This window comes from Balaenoptera physalus, assembly GCF_965194825.1.
Source record: "Balaenoptera physalus genome assembly, chromosome: 2".
Classification (NCBI taxonomy): Eukaryota; Metazoa; Chordata; class Mammalia; order Artiodactyla; family Balaenopteridae; genus Balaenoptera; species Balaenoptera physalus.
The window spans coordinates 86,315,230-86,335,409 of NC_138883.1; the positions used below are offsets into that span (position 1 = coordinate 86,315,230).

A 20,180-nucleotide genomic window follows, 5' to 3' on the forward strand; every position below is an offset into this window, starting at 1 on the left:
TAGAATTACCTGGGAATTCTTTTTAAATTAGACAAGACCCTCTCAAGGTTCCACTAGCTGCACTCCGGTGTCACCACATACACTGACAATCACTGTTGTGAAGCTGTGTTACTGTGTAAAGCATTCTACTCCTCAGGTGTGTTGGGAGCAGAAAAGAAGGGTAAGAACCACTGCTATACACTATCAAATTTCTCTACCAAGATTAATAAGCAGGTTAACAGAGCAACTGATAGAGCACTCTATGCTGGAAAGGCTTTTAGAAGAAATCTCTACTCTTCAAATTAAAATATATATATATATATATATATATATATATATATATATATAAAATCTCTTTCTAATAGCTATTTTGAAAATGTTTATATAGCTATTATGATCTCTGAAAATGTTTATGCTTATCTCAAAAAGAATGTCCTATTCCAAAGATTCCAATGTGGACATATTCTTTAATAGAATTAATTAGAAAGCATAGTACTTCTAAACTTCTGCAAAAATCTATCTGGAGGATGCATACTTTCTTTTCAAGGTAGAATAATTAACTAAATACCATAAAATAAAGCAACACTGAGTCAAACCAAATGAGTTAAAATGCTTGGCAGAGTGCTACACACTGATAAAAATACTTTTCCTATTTTCAACTTATAATCACATCCTAAGAAACCAAATTAACTGAAGCATAGCATATAAAACCACAGCATTCTCTTCCTATTACATTTAGCATCGGTCAAGTTATTATTTTTTTTAAATTTATTTATTTTTGGCTGCGTTGGGTCTTCGTTGCTGCGTGCAGGCTTTCTCTAGTTGCGGTGAGCGGCGGCTACTCTTTGTTTAGGTGCGCAGGCTTCTCATTGCAGTGGCTTCTCCTGTTGCGGAGCACAGGCTCTAGGCACACGGGTTTCAGTAGTTGTGGCGCATGGGCTCAGTAGTTGTGGTTCGCAGGCTCTAGAGTGCAGGCTCAGTAGTTGTGGCACACAGGCTTAGTTGCTCTGCGGCATGTGGGATCTTCCCAGACCAGGGCTCGAACCCATGACCCCTGCATTGGCAGGCAGATTCTTAACCACTGCGCCACCAGGGAAGTCCTGGTCTAGTTTTTATTAAAGCAGTTTTGGCTTCACAGAACAAGAATAAGGTAACAAAAGACCAAGAAAAGATTTCTCTTCATTTTATCAAGAGAATGCTGTGGTTTTAAATCAAGTAGACTATTTCTCAACTCTGTCCAAACAAGTTCAAGAATTGAGAATCCATAAAGTACCCACCTTTCCTATTCATAACTAAGGTTCAGGATGAGGAAAAAAAATTTTAGAGCAAAACAAAAGAATGAAAGTTAAAAAAAGAGAGAAATTTTTTTAATTTAACCCAAGAGGAGAGGTATAATGTACGAAGATGAAAAAAAAATTTTAAGTTGCTATACTTTAGATCTTCATGAAAACAAAAGTTTGATGGAGAGGGGATATCACAGATTAGATGTATATTACAGATAAAATGACCTCCTTCACTAGGTATTGATCGTATGAATTCCCAAATAACTTCTTGAAATAGAACACAGATATTTTCTTTCTTCAAAATTCTATAGTAAATTTAATACTTATATCTAATTAAGAACACAAGATTCCCCATAGACATATATATAATTAGCCTTTATATTTTCTGCCAAATTAAATTCTATTTTCTATGCAGCTGCACACATCTATTATCTATCCACTATACACCATACCATGAGTTAGTATTTCTAACACCTTTCCTTCTGCTCCCAAGCACTTCCCACACCTCTGTACTCTGATGTAAAGAAGGCAATCTGATTCAAGCATCAGCATGCTTATACAGCCACGACTCTAGTTCATATACCTACCCTGTTCCGATGAGCATTGACTGATGCGTAACGAACTGTCCCTCGAAAGCCTGCCACAGCTCGAGGCTACAAAACCAAGCAAAGAATAGTAACTGAGCTTTAAATAGCATAAGATTCAGCACACTTGAGCCCATGAAGTAGAAGGGAGAAACGTGTATTATTGTCAAGAAAACACTACTTAAATTTCTAACTTTTTTAATAGTTGTGAAATTATAAAAATTAGAGAATATCTCTAAATCATATATTTAAAACATGTTAGTTATCAATGAGTCCCATTTTAGTTATCAATGACTCCCATTTTTTCCTACCATTTTAAAATAAAGTAGGATTTATGACAAATAAACTCTGTACATTAGAAAACATAAATGCTTTCATGACAAGCATCATAGTATATACATTAATATTCAGGCTCTGGTTACAAATAAGTATATTAAGACCATGAGGTCTAAGTAAAATAAGATGCCAACCTCTCTGTGTCTTGGCTATATCATTCAAACTCAATTCAAAGATGGTGGCAACTTGTACCTCTCCTGCACATGTAATTCACATATTCATAAACTTAAGTTATTGGGTACTATTACCCCAAGAGTTCCCTTAATGCCCTTTATAGTCAATCCCCTCCCTTGACTCCCAGTACCTGGCTGGCAACCTCTGATTTCTGTCCCTCCTTAGCACTTAGAATTGTCTGGTTTTTTAGGTTTAACTATTTTAATTACTGTGTAATGGTATCTCACTGTGGTTTTAATTTGCATTTCCCTAATAACTAAAGATGTTCAGAATTTGTTCATGTACTTATTTGCCATCTGTAGTATCTATTCTTTTTTTTTTTTTTTTAAAGAAATTCACGTTCTTTTATTTATTTATTTATGACTGTGTTGAGTCTTCGTTTCTGTGCGAGGGCTTTCTCTAGTTGCGGCAAGTGGGGACCACTCTTCATCACGGTGCGCGGGCCTCTCACCATCGCGGCCTCTCTTGTTGCGGAGCACAGGCTCCAGACGCGCAGGCTCAGCAATTGTGGCTCACGGGCCCAGTTGCTCCGTGGCATGTGGGATCTTCCCAGACCAGGGCTCGAACCCACGTCCCCTGCATTGGCAGGCAGACTCTCAACCACTGAGCCACCAGGGAAGCCACTGTAGTATCTATTCTTTAATGAAATGCCTATCCAAATCTTTTGCTTATTTTTATAGGTTTGTTTCTTTATTATTGAGTTTTGAGAGTTGCTTATAGATTCTGGATATAAAGTCCTCTGTCAGATGTGTGTTTTGCAAATATTTTATTCCAGTCTGTGATTTGACTTTTCATTTGCTTAATAGTGTTTTTCAAAATGCAGAACTGTTTACTTTTGATGAATTTTTAATTATTTTATTTTTGTACCATATGAATATATTTCCAAAACTTATGTTTAAAAACATCTTTAAAGAAAAAGAAAGTAAAAAGTGAGAGTGGTTAGTAACCTAAGAACATGTTTTATTAAAATAAATACCTAGAAGCCAAAGCAATCTTGAGAAAAAAGAACAAAGCTGAAGGTATCGCATTCCCTGACTTAAGACTATACTACAAAGCTACAGTAATCAAAACAGCATGGTACTGGCACAAAAAATAGACACATATATCAATGGAACAGTATAGAGCCCAGAAATAAACCCACACAATTACAGTCAATTAATCTATGACAAAGGAGGCAAGAATATAAATGGAGAAAAGATAGTCTCTTCAATAAGTGGTCTTGGAAAACTGGACAGCTACATGTAAAAGAATGAAATTAGAACATTGTCTCACACCATGTATAAAAATAAACCCAATATGGATTAAAGACTTAAATGTAAGACCAGAAATCATAAAATCCTTAGAAGAAAACACAGGCAGACACTCTGACATATATCCTAGCAATTTTTTAGATCTGTCAGGCAAAGGAAACAAAAGCAAAAGTAAACAAATCGGACCTAATTAAACTTAAAAGCTTTTGCTCAGCAAAGGAAACCACTGAAAAAATGAAAAGACAACAGGGCTTCCCTGGTGGCGCAGTGGTTGAGAATCTGCCTGTTAATGCAGGGGACACGGGTTCGAGCCCTGGTCTGGGAGGATCCCATATGCCGCGGAGCAACTGGGCCCGTGAGCCACAATTACTGAGCCTGCACGTCTGGAGCCTGTGCTCCGCAACAAGAGAGGCCGCGATAATGAGAGGCCCGCGCACCGCGATGAAGAGTGGCCCCCACTTGCCGCAACTAGAGAAAGCCCTCGCACAGAAATGAAGACCCAACACAGCCATAAATAAATAAAAAATTTTTTAAAAAATTAAAAAAAAAATGAAAAGACAACCTACTGAATGGGAGAAAATATTCACAGATGATATGACCAATAGGGGTTAATATCCAAAATATATAAACAGCTCATTCAACTCAATATCAAAAAAAAAAAACCCGATAAAAAATAGGCAGAAAACCTGAATAGATATTTTTCCAGAGACGACATACAGATGGCCAAGAAGCACATGAAAAGACGCTCAACACTGCTAATCATAACGGAAATCCAAATCAAAACCACATCTGTTAGAATGGCTATCATCAAAAAGAACACATATAATAAATGTTGGTGAGGACGGGGAAGAAAGGGAACCCTCGTACACTGTTAGTGGGAATGTAAATTGATGCAGCCACTATGAAAAACAGTCTGGAGGTTCCCAACACAACTAAAAATAGCTCATAGACAATATGATCTAGAAATTCCACTCCTGGGTATATATCCAAAGAAAATGAAAACACTAATTCAAAAAGATACATGCACCTCAATGTTCATAGCAGCATTATTTATAATAGCCAAGATACAGAAGCACCCTAAGTGTCCATCAACTTATGAATAGATAAGGAAGATGTCACACACACACACACACACACACACACACACACACACACACACACACAATGGAATATTACTCAGCCTTAAGAAGAATAAAATTTTACCACTTGCAACAACATGATGAACCTGAAGGGTATTATGCTTAGTGAAATAAGTCATATAGAGAATGACAAATACTGTATGTTATCACTTATATGTGGAATCTAAAAAAATGAAACAAACAAATGAATATAAAAAAACAGACTTGAAACAGACTTACAGACAAAGAGAATAAACTGTGGTTGCCAATGGGGAGAAAAATGGGGAGGGGGTAAGACAGGGGAAGGTGATTAAGAGATACAAATTACTATATATAAAATAAATAAGCTAAAAGGAAGTATTATATAGCACAGGGAATATAGCCAATATTTTGTAATAACTTTAAATGGAGTATACTCTATAAAAATATTCAATCACTATGTTGTACATCTGAAATTAATATACTGTAAATCAACTACACTTCAATTTTTAAAAAGAAAAAGAAGAAAAGCACCTAGATATTTAAGTGAAAATGAAAAAGAAAAAATAAATTGAGCCTTAAAGGACTGACAGAATTACAACAGGAAGGAGGAAATGCATTTTATTTATTTTTTTTTTAATTAATTTTTATTGGAGTATAGTTGCTTTACAATGTTGTGTTAGTTTCTACTGTATAGCAAAGTGAATCAGCTATATGTATACATATATCCCCTCTTTTTTGGATTTCCTTCCCATTTAGGTTGCCAAAGAGCATTGAGTAGAGTTCCCTGTGCTATACAATAGGTTCTCATTAGTTATCTATTTTATACATAGTATCAAGAGTGTATATATGTCAATCTCAATCTCCCAATTCATCCCACCCCCTCCCTTTCCCCCTTCGTATCCATAAGTTTGATCTCTCTCCGTGTCTCTATTTCTGCTTTGCAAATAAGATCATCTCTACCATTTTTCTAGATACCACGTAATTCAAAAAGACACATGTATCCCAATGTTCATTGCAGCACTACTTACAATAGCCAGGATATGGAAGCAACCTAAATGTCCATCAACAGAGGAATGGATAAAGAAGATGTGGTACATACATACAATGGACTATTACTCAGCCATACAAAGGAATGAAACTGGGTCATTTGTAGAGATGTGGATGGACCTAGAGACTGTCATACAGAGTGAAGTAAGTCAGAAAGAGAAAAGGAAATGCATTTTAAAAAGAACACAGTGAACAATGCAAAAAGGGACAAAAGTACTGTTAAGTGTTAGGGAAAAGAATTTGGTATGGTTGAAGCAAAGGGTGAGAGAAAATAATGGAAAAGTTGGTTGGAATAAAATGAAGGATGGCCTTAAATGTCATATGTTGTTTGGCTTATAAGGTAGAGGCAAATGGAATTCATAAAAAATTTTAAGTAAGGAAGCAACATGATTGAGAAAGTGCTTGGGATGTCTACTCCGCTGGAAGTATAAAGGATAGATTGGAAGGAGAAGGTAGGGAGACCAGTGAGGAAACTATTTTAATAATCCAAACAAGAAACCACAAGACTAGTACAAGGACAGAAGCAGCAAAGGCGGGGATGAATGTTAGAGACAGAATAAGTTCCTAGGAGAATAAATCCAGAAGAAGGGAAGGACTTCAGGTATAAGCCTAGACCTACTGCTACCAAAAGGAAAGGATCAGGAGGGGAAAAAAGCATGGAGAACTATGTAATAAAACCCTCAATGGGGTTTCCCTGGTGGCGCAGTGGTTGGGAGTCTGCCTGCCAATGCAGGGAACACGGGTTCGAGCCCTGGTCTGGGAAGATCCCACATGCCGCGGAGAGACTAAGCCCGTGAGCCACAACTACTGAGCCTGCGCATCTGGAGCCTGTGCTCCGCAACGGGAGAGGCCGCGACGGTGAGAGGCCCGCGTACCGCGATGAAGAGTGGCCCCCGCTCGCCGCAACTGGAGAAAGCCCTTGCACAGAAACGAAGACCCAACACAGCCAAAAATTAATATAAATAAATAAATAAATTTATTAAAAAAAAAGAAAAAAAAACCCTCAATGGAAATAAGAAAATAGATGAAATTCTGGAATGGTAACATTTAAAATTTTTTCTTAAGTAGGACACTATAGCCCTAGGCACTGGAAGTTTCAGCTGAATGGTTAAGAAGGAAGCAGCAGGAGAAAACATGGCATTCCAAGAGCTTAGACACAAAGGGCCAATGTAAGATGCCAGCTCAAGGGCTAAAGAAACTGGGGCATCCTCTAAATCAGGAGGGAAAACATGAACATGCAGATTCAAATCACTAAGTAAATAGAAGTTCAACTCCAAAACTGTATGGACGGAAGTACTGCAAATATATATACAGAGACACACACAACTTCTTTTTATCTCACATTCCTATTTGATACAACTAATACATCTTAAAGGTTATAAACAGTAGAGGCTCTCCCACGTGCCACAACTACTGACGCCCGCATGCCTAGAGCCCGTGCTCCGCAACAAGAGAAGCCACCGCAATGAGGACCCCACACACCGCAACGAAGAGTAGCCCCCACTCGCCACAACTAGAGAAAGCCCGCATGCAGCAACGAAGACCCAACACAGCCAAAAATAAGTTAATAAATAAATAAATTCATAAAAAACAAACAAATAAAAAAAACAGTAGAGGCTCTCAAAACCAACCACATAAACAACTTGCTAGTATCACTAGTGTAACAGATATGATCCATTATTCCCTTTGTAATGCATTCTGACTGACGATCCTATATCATAAGTTTGAAAAAATAAATACACATTTATGTTTTGAGGGAGTTTCTCTGTGGTAATGGAATAGTTTTATATCCTGATTGGGCTGTTGGTTATATGAATCTATATGTGTGATAAAATTTCCTATACCACACCTCCCCTGAAAGGAAAAGTGTATGTAAAAAATAGTGAAATCTGACTCAGGTCTGTACTTGAGTTAATAATAGTATCCCAATAACAGTTTCCTAGTTTTGACAATGTATTATGATTATGTAAGATGTCATCATAGGGGGAAGCTAGGTGACGGGTACATGATAACTGTACTATTTTACAACAACTCCCTGAATCTGCTCCATACTCCGAAACAAGTACCCTCAGGTCTATAGAAGAAAGAAGAAAGCAAAGCAAGGGACTGGTTAATGCAAAATATAGAATGTTGGTTATGGCTGCAATGGCCACTATAATAGCAACTTAAAACTAAATGAAATTTAAAATTCAGTTCCTCACTTGCTCTGGCCACAATTCAAGTGCTCAATAGCCACATGTGGCTAGTGGCTACCATATAAGACAGTACACATACAGGCACTTCCATCTTTGCAGGAAGCTCCATTGAAGGAGCTCGAAGAAGGAAAAGGGATGTGATCAGGAAGTGACCGACCCACAGAACACTTCTAAGGTGGTAATGAACTATTTCTTAACCTAGATGGAGGCCATGGATGTTTTGACATTCTTCCTTAAAATTTTTATATATGTTTTTTACACTCTTCTAGAATACACATAGCAAGGAAAAAAAAAAAAAGAAATATTGGTTTTTGCAGATAACATGATGGCATACCTAGAGAATCCAAGCAACTCAATTCAAGTTTCTTAAAAGCAATAAATAAACAAAATTGTACGATATAAAAGAAATCTACACAGGCAACTTTTGATTTTATATTAGTGGAACAATATAAGAAAATGATTTCAATCATAATTATGATCCAAAAAGTCAGAAAGTAATTTTACTTGAGATTTAAGAGTTTTAAAGAAAATTATGAAATCCTACTGGCATAAAAACTCTAAAAGGAACTAGCTATTAACACATAAAGGGAAAGTTAACTCCTTACACAGCCTGGGCTACATTCAACCACAATGATATTCCCTCTTTCTTCCATAGTGCTAACCTGACCCCAACCCTGGTTAAACTCAATTCATAGACTAAACTGTATCTCTAAACAAGCAGTTAAAAGTATATGGAGAAAAAGGATTGTACTGACAATCTTACCTTAAATTACCATCATACTCAAATGAGCTTTCAGCACAGCCCAGCGATCTATTATATTTTCCCAGTCAGTTTGCTCTCTCCCCTTCCATGATAACTATTTCACACGTGCTTTTCTCTCCTCAACCTCCAACACCATTTTGCACTCTCAGCAAAAGGCCTTGTCTCTTTCTTCACTGAGAAAATAAAAGCCATGAGAGAACTTCAACTTCCACCACCAAATCTAAATGCCTACCTGTATCTGTGTCCATTTATTCTACCTTTTCTCAGTTACAGTGGAAGAAGTGTTCCTGCTCTAATAATGGGCCATCCTCACCATTGTGCCAGGATTCCTTCCCCTAACAGCTTGCAAGAACTTGGCTATGATTGTTCCTGCTCTGTCCTACATCATCAATTTTTTTCATGTCTCCTGGAGCACTACTAATATTAAAACACGAGCATGCTACAATAGCTGACATTTTTAAAAAATGAACTAGGGAAGGAGGGAAGGATTTTACTTCCCTTACAACTACTTCCCTGTTTTACTTATATTCCCTTTCTCCACATCCTCTCCCCAACACTTTCTTTAACCTACTCCAATTTAGTTTTCATTGCCCTACAGAATCACTTTTATAAAAGTCACCAGTCACTTCCATCTTGCCAAATCCAGATGATCAGTTCTCAGTTCCTACCTTCCTTGACCTATCAGTAGCATCAGTAGCACCCCACATATTTGAAGAACTTTGTTCACTTGGCTCTCAAGATACCACACTCTCCTGATTTTCCTCCTACCTCACTGGCCAATTCTCCTCCCCACTGTTCTTTGCTAATTCATAGTTCTTTTCCATCCATTATCAAGTTGCTAAAGGGTCTCAATGGCTCAGACTCAGACCTCTCTTCTTTTCTAGCTATACCTTTTCCCTAGCTGATCTAATCTAGTTCCATTTTTTTAAATTACTTTTAAACATTGGGAGCAAATGATTCTTAAATTTATATTATCTCCATCCCTGATATCTCCTTTGAGCTACAGATTACTATATCAAGTCAACTTCTTATTATTTCCATCTAGAATCTAAGAGGCATTTTAAACTTAACTTTTAGAAAAATAGAACTTCCGGGGACTTCCGTGGTGGTGCAGTGGTTAAGAATCCACCTGCCATTGCAGGGGACATGAGTTCGATCCCTGGTCTGGAAGGATCCCACATGCTGCAGAGCAACTAAGGCCATGTGCCACAACTACTGAGCCTGCACTCTAGGGCCCGCGAGCCACAACTACTGAAGCCCACGTGCCTAGAGCCTGTGCTCCGCAACAGGAGAAGCCACCGCAATGAGAAGCCCGTGTACTGCTACGAAGTGTGGCCCCCGCTTACTCCAATTAGAGAAAGCCCATGCGCAGCAACGAAGACCCAATGCAGCCAGAAATTTAAAAATTTTAAAAATTAAAACAAAAAACAAAAAACTAAGAAAGCTTTAAAAAAAAAAGAAAGAGAACTTCCATTTTTCCCTCATCAAATCCACACTTCAGCCTTCATCTCTATCATGGTTTCAGGAAAAAACTTAGAAGTCATTCTTGACTCTTCTTTTCCCTTCACATTTCAGTATCAAATCCAGAAGGAAGTCCTATTAAATACACCTTTAAAATATATCCTAAATATAAGCATTTTCCACCATGATCATTGTATCACCCTAATGCCCTAAGTCCTAGCCACCAGCAATGACCACTGGACCATGGCATTAGCCTTTTAACTTGTCTTTCTGATTCCACTCTTGCTCTCAATAGTCTCTTCTTCACAGAGTGATTTAAAAAAAAAAAAAAAGTCCGAAGAATTGAAAAACTGCTATTCAGAATAGAACTGGGATTCCAGAAATATATTCAAATCCAATACACTACATAGAAACTAAATTCTTTACCTGCCCGACTACCAATTAATACAAGAACATTGATAGAACTGAAGATAGTCTTCCCACAATTTCAAGGCACTTAAATTCTCATGTGGCTACGTTTTAAATATAACCTACTTCTGTATATAACTCTATAGTTAGCTTATTGACAGAGCATGTAACATATTATGCAACAACCCTGCTTCCTATCACACTTAGAATAAAATCCATCTCTTGGCAAAATGATTCACATTCTGGGGCCTACCAACCTCCTAAACCTCGTCTCTCTCCACTTACCCACCACACTATGCTATGCCATGCTACAGCCACAGTGGCCTCCCCCCTTTTCCTTGAATATACCAAACTTACTCTGCCTCAGAGTCTTTGCACTTGCTGTTCCCTTTGCCTGGAGCACTCTCTTTCCAGAAAAATCACACAGCCTGCTCTCATACTTCATTCAACTCTCAACTCAATACCTCCTTACAGAAGTCTGTTCTAACTAATACCTCTAAAATAGTCTCCTAGCCTCACTGCCCATCACTCTCTATGTCAATACCCTGCTTTCTGCTGTTTTTTTTTTTTGTAGAATTTATCACAATCTAAAATTATGTATTTATTTGTATATTATCTGTCTTCACCACTAAAATATAACCTCCATAAGAACCTCATTTTGGTCTGCTGTTCACCGCTGCAGTCCCAGCACCTAGATCCATGCCTCACACATAATCTGTGCTCATTTAATAAGTGTTTTATAAGTGAATAAATAATAACCTCATAATATTCTAAAAACTAAAAAAAAAAAAGATACTTGTAATAGAAATGAGACTCCAGAAATATATTCAAGTCTAATAAGCTGCATTGGACCCAAATTCATCACCTGCCTTGCTATCTATTAATGCAAGACCTTCACCGGAACCAAAAAGATTCTCTTATAATTTCTAGGTGTTTAAATTTTCATGTGCCTATATTTTAAATATAATTTACATTTATTGTATACAAGTCTATTATTACATAGTTAGCTCATTCAAAACCAGTGTTTCACCTTCTGTGCAACTAATCTGCTAGAAATGAAAATCACAGTCAGTACCAAGTTAAAACAAAAAGTATAAAAGTAGACATTATAACACAACACTGTATCAACTATACTTCAATTAAAAAATAAATTAAAAATAAAAGTAGACATTAAAGAAATGTAGGGGGAGATCAACTGCCAGTATGACAATATGAGGAGCTCTACCGACCTGCTCCCCAGTAAAGCTGGTAAAAATAATTTAAAAAAATAACCATAGCCTCTGGAAATGGTCCTTCGAGCAAACAACAAATGATGAAACAGCTATTTCATATTCATGAAAAGTCAGTAAGAAAAGCTAGAGTCTATGGTATTTGAACCAAAACCGCTCCCCCTCCTTCCTTTCTTCCAGATCAGCAGGGGTGGCTCCACTCCAGGATGCTGCAGCCGAGAACACAGGGCTCCCTCCTTCCCCAGTTCCGAGCCAGAGGGCTTTCTTCGTGTAGGAGCAGGACTTCAGCATTTCTCATCTTCTCCCAGCTGCCTGTTGCTGTGGAGGCTGTCATGGGCAAGCGTGGTACAGAGGTGGAAGCCCCTTACTTGCACCCAGCTTCCACTCATGGAATGAAGGCTCTACCTTGGGCATGGTGTGCTGAAAATACTGGGGCCCCAAAAGCCCTTCTCCTGGCTCATGAAGCAGTGGTTCCATGCCAGGAGAGTCAAGCCAAGAGACCTCAGGCTACTGTCCCGATCTCAACCAGAGGGCCCTGCTCCTAATAGAGGATGTCACTCAGAGAGAAGTCTGCCATAGTCCTCACCCCCAACTCCAGAGCCCTCGGTCAGAGATTTTGTCTGCGGACAGAAGAACGCTGTAAAAAAGGTATCTCCCAATCTCTTCCCAAAGGAACTTATTTCATTTGCAACAGTGAAGTTAATTAAACTTAAGACCCTCTCATAAATAGTGGAGGTTATAGTAAAGCGAATTGGGAGGATTTGTGGATCTGAGGATACAGCCTAGACTACAGGCTGGCCAAGTGAGAACCAGGGGAACAAGACAGGTGGGGGAGCCCTTCTGGGGTCAGAACAAACATCAAACTATAACCTCAGAAGGGAATTCCCTGCCAGTCCAGTGGTTAGGACTCTGTGGTCTCACTGCTGAGGGCCCAGGTTCAATCCCTGGTCAGGGAACTAACCCTGCAAGCCTGCAGCAGCGGCCAAAAAAACCCAAAACTATTCCATTTTAGGAGCCACAATTTGATTGGATTAGTCTGTCAAGGAATGTACGTCTTGGGGCACTGTTTTAAGCAACAGAGCAATCAGCCAGCAATCAGCAGGTTTAATAACTGGATGTGGTCAGAAAAAGTGTGGAGGAGAGCCCTACCAGTACCACTGTCATTCCAGGGTGATGATGGGCAGACCCAAAGCTGCACCTCCCTCAGGGGCAACAAGAGAGACTTAACACTATGTGCTTGGGATGTGGGGGAAGGATAAAATAATCTAGTCAGTCACTAAACATATAAATAAGCAAATAACACTAACAAGCCCTGGAAGGGAGGACCAGTACCCAGAATTGCTATAATATATTATCTAAAATGTCCAGTTTCCAACAACAAAAAAATATGACAGGCAAAGAAACAGGAAAGTGTGACCCATACATGTAAAAAAAAAAGTAGGCAACAGAAACTGACTATAAGAATGACTACATTCTTCTCCTGTTGGATATAACAGGAGACGATTTCAAAGTAGGCATTATAAATATGTTCAAAGAAATAAAGGAAAGCTTGACTAAAGAAGTAAGGAAAGTATAATTACAATGCCCTATCAAACAGAGAATATCACTAAAGAGAAATTTTTAAAAAGAACCAAATGGAAATTCTGGGTATGAAAAATATGGTAACTGAAATAGAAGAGTAGGATGTACAAAGAGACTCAGACTGCAAAAAGACCATTGATGCTAAAGTGGTAATGTGTGTTCTTATAAGACCGCTCTAAATCTGTGTCTAATGTACATGCTTTTAAAAGCCACAACTCTCAATAATAAAATTAATTAACACCATCTATAAAGTAATCATAAAATCTATATGATACTTCTTGGATGACATCCATTCTGATACACAATTAGCATTTCTTTAAAAAGCGTGATACTATAAATAATAAGTTAATTCTCAAATATTTAATAATATGAAAAATCTTACTGGTCTGACGTCACCACAGGAATTGGTAAATTGTCGAGCCAAGCCAAAATCAAGCATGTAACATTTCCTACATGTACTAGGAAAGCGACCCATGGCAAAGTTTGACTAGAAAAATAAAGAAGGAAAATATACATATTATTATTATACTTAGTCCTTATACCTTATCCTTCCTCTATTTTAATTCTTCTATTTAAACTCTATATAATACACATGTCCCAAATATACTATTCTAGTCAATGATGTTTACTGGATATTAATACATAATTTTGCTGTGGGTTCTATTAATGCCTAGGATCAGGTGAACTTTGAGCAACAAAAAATTTATGTGACTGTATAAATTTACATAAAACACAACACTGACTTAACTGGAATCAGTACTCTAAGTTCCTTGAAATTCTAGTCTAAGTCACTACTTAAATGACTTAGTCACTACTTACTTTTAAAAATGGGAGGAACTAGGAGTGAGCAAAATAGAATACATAGTTCAGAAATTGAAATGAATTTCCTATAAGCATCATGAACCTGAATTTCACTACATGTAAAAATTAAAATACAATTTAAGGAAACATTTCAAAACAGACTTAAGGAAAATACACTTTGCATTCTTCCCTTAATAAAAATAAATGTAACATTAAATGACCACAGACTTGCAAAGATAGGTACATAAGGGAATTTATTTAAAAAAAAAAAAGTCAAAAGTCAAATTGTTATAGAATTGTTAGCTTTTACTTTAAAATAGTGTTTTATTTTAAAATACTGTTCTACTTAGGGAGCTTTCTAATCAAAAGGGGAACTCTTCAATCACCATGGTTCTCAAATAATGACGTTTAACTTGACATAAAAATAAAAGCAGGAGATATCTACGTTACATTAAGTCTGACTCAACTATGTTAATTTTAGTTGGCATTTTCATGTAAACTGTTTAATTTTAGAAATCATGTAGCAACAGATGGAAATAATTTTCAACTGCAACAACCAACATATGATAAATTTATAGTAAATACAGCATATCAGAAATGGGTCATTTCCCCTTGTAATACAAAAACCAAGAAAGAGAAAATAAAGACATATTTCACAGTTACAGAAATGACAATTTCTAAGAAAAAACAGAATAGAAAAAAATACTATATATGGCACTGTAGCACTCAGGAGAAAAAGCAAACTCTTTCATAATTGATGGTTTCTTATAAGTATAATTTGTCACTTGAGAAATAGTTCAAAGAACACAATGCCAACATCTAAAAGCAACATATGTATATATTTTTAACCAATATCAGGAAAAAGAAATCCAAAGAATAACTATTAATTTAGATGTAAGGCTAAGTAATTGACAATGTTAACACATATAATAATAATAGTGAAGCATTAATAATTTTTAATTTGGCTGCTGAGCAACATTTTCATTGTATGAGAAAAGCTCTTTATTATAAGTTATAGCTTGTAATTATCATTTTTTTTTAAATTAAAAGGCAAGTTACATGTACTTTAAGTTTACATCTTTGCCACAGAAATTAAAATACTACCTTGTATTTAATATAGAAAGCCACATTTGTAATTTACTGTGTCCCATCATAAGATTAAGAGTACCAAGCAAACTCATTCTGTGATCTGGAAGAAAAGGCCCCCTACCGGTTTGATGTCTCGGTGCAAGAATCCCACAGAATGGATGCTCTCAATAGACTCCAGAATCTGTCTACCCAACCGAAGAGTAGTGCTAATGGTGAATGTGCCCCGGGACTGGCTGCGGCGTAGATCCGCCAGATTCCTACCCTGTGGAAACCAAATAAACACTTTCAAGTACTGTACTAAACGTATAAGAGTAGAGAATTGCTCATTTACCATTAAAAAATGTTTTGACTGGGGGCTTCCCTGGTGGCGCAGTGGTTGAGAATCTGCCTGCCAATGCAGGGGACACAGGTTCGAGCCCTGGTCTGGGAAGATCCCACATGCCGTGGAGCAACTGGGCCCGACAGCCACAATTACTGAGCCTGCGCGTCTGGAGCCTGTGCTCCACAACAAGAGAGGCCGCAATAGTGAGAGCCCCGTGCACCGCGATGAAGAGTGGCCCCCGCTTGCCGCAACTAGAGAAAGCCCTCGCACAGAAACGAAGACCCAACATAGCAATCAATCAATCAATCAATAAAAATAAATAAATAAAAATCTTTAAAAATGTGAATTAGAGCCATTGCTTCAAAATCGAAAGATTTAAAAAAAAAAAAATGTTTTGACTGAAATAGCAAGGATTTTACCCGAATCATGAGCCTCTCACTCAAGAGAAGAGATTCTCTTAAGATAATGCATGAACATTTCAAAGAAATTTAAGAATAACCAAAGTTTTTTTTTAACATATTATGTTTCTTTTAACTTTTTTTTCTGAATGAAGGATTCTTTAAATTCTATAGAACTTCACAATTTTCTAAAGTTTCACACATATGATTTCATATAATGCCATAATAACCCTTTTTAAAAATCTCCTATCCCTATACTGCCCCTACCCCCACTTTCCTCTCCCCACTGGTAACCACTAGTTTGTTCTCTGTATCTGTGAGTCTGCTTCTTTTTTGTTTTATTCACTAGTTTATTGTATTTTTTTAGATTCCACATATAAGTGATATCATACAGTATTTGTCTTTGTCTATTCTACGTCTATAATATGTTTCTGAGTCAACATGTTTCCCTTTGTCACTGATGTTATAACAAACATAGTCTTGATTACTTAAAAAAGATATATACACAGGGCAGTAATTCCTCATTATTGCCTAACATATTCCTATACAAACTACTTAACTTTTCTGTGTCAGAGTTTCCTTATAAAATGGGGCCCATAATACCTACCTTACATTGTTTTGTAAGGATTAAACAAGATCCATGTAGTGTTTAGAATACTGTCTGGCACACACTAGGTACTCAATAAATGCTAATTACTGTTATTATAAATAAAAATGATATGAAACAAACACTCGATTACTTATAGCAGTAGATAAAAGCAATGAATTTATCTAGCTTGTGCCAGATGTATTACATTCATGACTGTATTTAGTCCCTAGCACCCTAAATAGAAGTTGTTATTCCCGTTTTACAGATGAGGAAACTGAGGCTCAGAGACTTTAAATAATGCTGACCTGTTAAGGTAAAACTGTTTTCAAATCTAAGTCTGTTTGACTAGAAAGTGTTCTTTTTCCACTGCACAGTGCTGCTCTACCCAGAAGATTCCTTATTGCATAGGTAACAAACAAGCAATCTGATGAGAAGAGCAGGCTAGGACGCTGCAGTTCCACCTCCCAAAGAATGGAAACTGGCTCCTATATTACAAGGGGATTTAAACATCCTAATCTCTCTATACCCAAAATTTTATAGTGTGTGTTTGGGATTAATACCACTAATACCATTACCTCAACTAAAGACAGTTAATTCACTTCTGAAAAAGTAATAAATTCTTAAGTGACTTAAATACCATTTAAAATAAAATATTAAATAGTAATCAAGTAATACAAGAATTGAAAAATTACAGAAAAGTCAGGAGCCTTTAATACTTCATATCCTCTTTAAAAATGTGGTTTTCCCACAGCATTAATTGGTAGTTAACTTTTTTATTATTTTTTAATGTTAGTGGAATTTATTTTATTGTTCTTTACATCCTCAGCAAATGTAAAATGACTGATAATCTAGGGCAATGAGTTTTATAATCCCATGAGAGTACCTAATAACTTTTATTAGCATTTCAATAATTTTTTTCTTCAAAAATCAGTATTTTGACTGCCAAATATATACCTAAGGTAATACTGGAACTTTATTTGTAAACAAATTCTACCATCATAAAAGTTTTTGAAAGGAAATCAATTAAAGTGTATTTATGATATTAGTAATGTTTTTTAAATTTTAAATCTTTTAAAACATAAATCTAAGGTATCAATTAACAAAATCTGAGAAGATAAAAACAAAGCTGGCAAGGGTATGGGGAAAAGAATTATTAACATGGTACATACATGCAGGTTGATCCACCAAATTATACTTCAGGGTATATATTACAGGTGATTATTATTTGTTACAGATAAAAACTAAAAACAATCTATACATCTATCAATAAATGAAATGGTTAAATAAATTATGGTTCAGTCATCTTACTGACTGTTATGCAGCCACTAAAGAAAGAGTGAACTCTCATATACCTATCCATCACCCAGAATTAACAATTATCAATTAATGGCCAATCTTGTTTCATCTGTTATCCACTCCTCCCCTCCCCCTATGCAACACACAACATCTCCCTTCCTACACACATATACTGGATTATTCTCATGTAAATTCTAACCATATCATTTCATCTACATATATTAGGCAAAGAGCTGAAAATATAAAACCAAAGAAGTTACATGCCAGCAATTCTATCGCCACAAATTTGAACTGGAAATATCAGTATGAACTATATTTTTTCTTTAAAAAAAAAAAAAAATCCTGAACCTATCCACTTGAAAAGAATTTAAAACAATGACCAACCCAACTGCAGCAGGCACCCATAGCATCTAGATTATCATCTCTAAATACCATTTCTCATTAAGAGGAATCAGAAAGTAAGGATGCTATCAAAGTTCCGTATTGAGGAACCAACTCATTATTCTGAAAACTTTTAAATAAAAGAATCAAACATTAGTCCTTCCCTTCTGTGTGAAATGTACCTTAGGATAACCTAATAGTTGGTGGAGTGCTTTTTAAAGAATTCCAGCTAATAAACAAAGAAGAAATTATAAAATTACAACAGTATATTTGCAACCCCCCCTGAAGTAAGGAATCTAGGCAGTGATTACTAATGGGTTGATAAAACCTAAGAGAAAAATCACTGGGAACTTTATCCAGAATATGGAAACTTCTGCATGACAAATGACTCTGTTTTTATCAATGACAATACAAACAACAAAAAAAAAACTGTAAGAAAAAAAAAATGAGAGGGAACCTAAAGATTAAAAGAGGCTTAAGAGATATGTATGCACGAAATACAATGTGTGAACCTTGTCTGGACCCAGATTCAAGTAAAACAAATATAAAAAAAATAAGGGAGAGAAACAATCAAGAAAATCTAAAGATTGACTTGATAATTGATGTTATTAAGATATTACTGTGCATTATGGTTAAGAGTGGGAAAAAAAGAATCCTTGACTCTTAGAAATATATATTGATATACTTACAGATAAAATATGCCTTGGATTTTCTTTGAAATCATCTGGGGAAGGAGAGGAAAGGGAGACTACACCTCAGATAAGATTAGCCATATATTGATGATTACTGAAGCTGGGTGGTGAGTACATGGATATTCATTATACTATTCGCTCTACTTTTGTTTATGTTTAATTTTTTCCACAATAATAAAAAGTTTAAAAATATATAGCAGTCCTGATGTTAGGCAATCTAGATCTATATCTGTACTGGTTACAGGATTCAAAACATTTTTTGCCCCTTCCTAGGTGATATGCTTATCACAAAATATCACCCTTTGGCTATACTAAGGATGATCATGTAAAGCCTCAATGGTGACAGGATATCAAATGAGACCTGGCCAAGGTCTTCCTAGTAGAAATGAGAAAAGAAACTGTGTGACTGCTTGAACCCTATTAGATTTCAGACCCATTTTAATGGTAAATAGCTAGAATTTCTACAAGAGAAACAGGATTATTCCTTAAAATTTTTAACGGCAGATATTATATAATTGAATTGCCAGGAGGAAAAGACTGAAGTTAACTTCAGAACAACGAGGATTTTTAGAAAAAATTAGAAATGTCAGTAAGAAGCTGGGTCTGAGCATATAAATCTTATTAAAATATATGTGGGAAACCCCAGCAGTCATCTTCAATATGTCAAATAAGAGAAAGAACCCTTGAACAGTTATAACAGCTTTAGTCTTGCCTCAAATCACGTCAACCATAACTGTAGGGATGGGAGGTTAATGGTGGGTTAATTTTCTCATGACAGGAAAAAATACAGCATGCAAGACAAATCGAACGGTTCTTGGATGGGTCCATAGGCGCTTGCCAAAGGTCACAAAACCCATCGTTATCTGATATACACCAGCCTCCTTAGTTCTCCCAGACTAGGAGCCTTCCCATTTCCAGAAAGTGAGATTAAGGTAAGTGCAAATAAAATAAAACCGAGTATATGCTAGGACTGAGAGAGAGACTGCAGACTAAAAAAGACTGTCCATCTTCTCCAGTCAGTAGTAGCCAAAAGACAAAAATAGTTTTATTGTGCCAAGAATATTGGCCTCAGGCTTCCATCAAGTCCTAACACCCATCAAGTTAGTCAGTCTCAGGCAAACCACAAACCTCCTTGAGCTTAAGTCTCTTCATTTGCAAAATGGGGATAAAACCTGTCCTATCCTCTTCAGGGGATATGATAAGGATCAAATAAGATGCATGA

At 36.5% G+C, this 20,180-nt stretch overlaps 1 protein-coding gene across 7 annotated transcripts in view; it reads right to left on the reverse strand.

The window, feature by feature from the left end:
• TTBK2 (tau tubulin kinase 2) overlaps nucleotides 1-20,180 on the reverse strand; it is a 157,405-nt gene that overhangs the window by 55,225 nt on the left and 82,000 nt on the right. For all 7 annotated transcript variants that reach the window (XM_082453069.1, XM_082453068.1, XM_082453071.1 and 4 more), the window contains 3 exons: nucleotides 15,402-15,542; nucleotides 13,773-13,877; nucleotides 1,850-1,915 (listed from right to left, as the gene is read on the reverse strand). In XM_082453069.1, coding sequence (XP_082309195.1) covers nucleotides 1,850-1,915; nucleotides 13,773-13,877; nucleotides 15,402-15,542 — 312 coding nt within the window. The remainder of the gene's footprint in view (nucleotides 1-1,849; nucleotides 1,916-13,772; nucleotides 13,878-15,401; nucleotides 15,543-20,180) is intronic.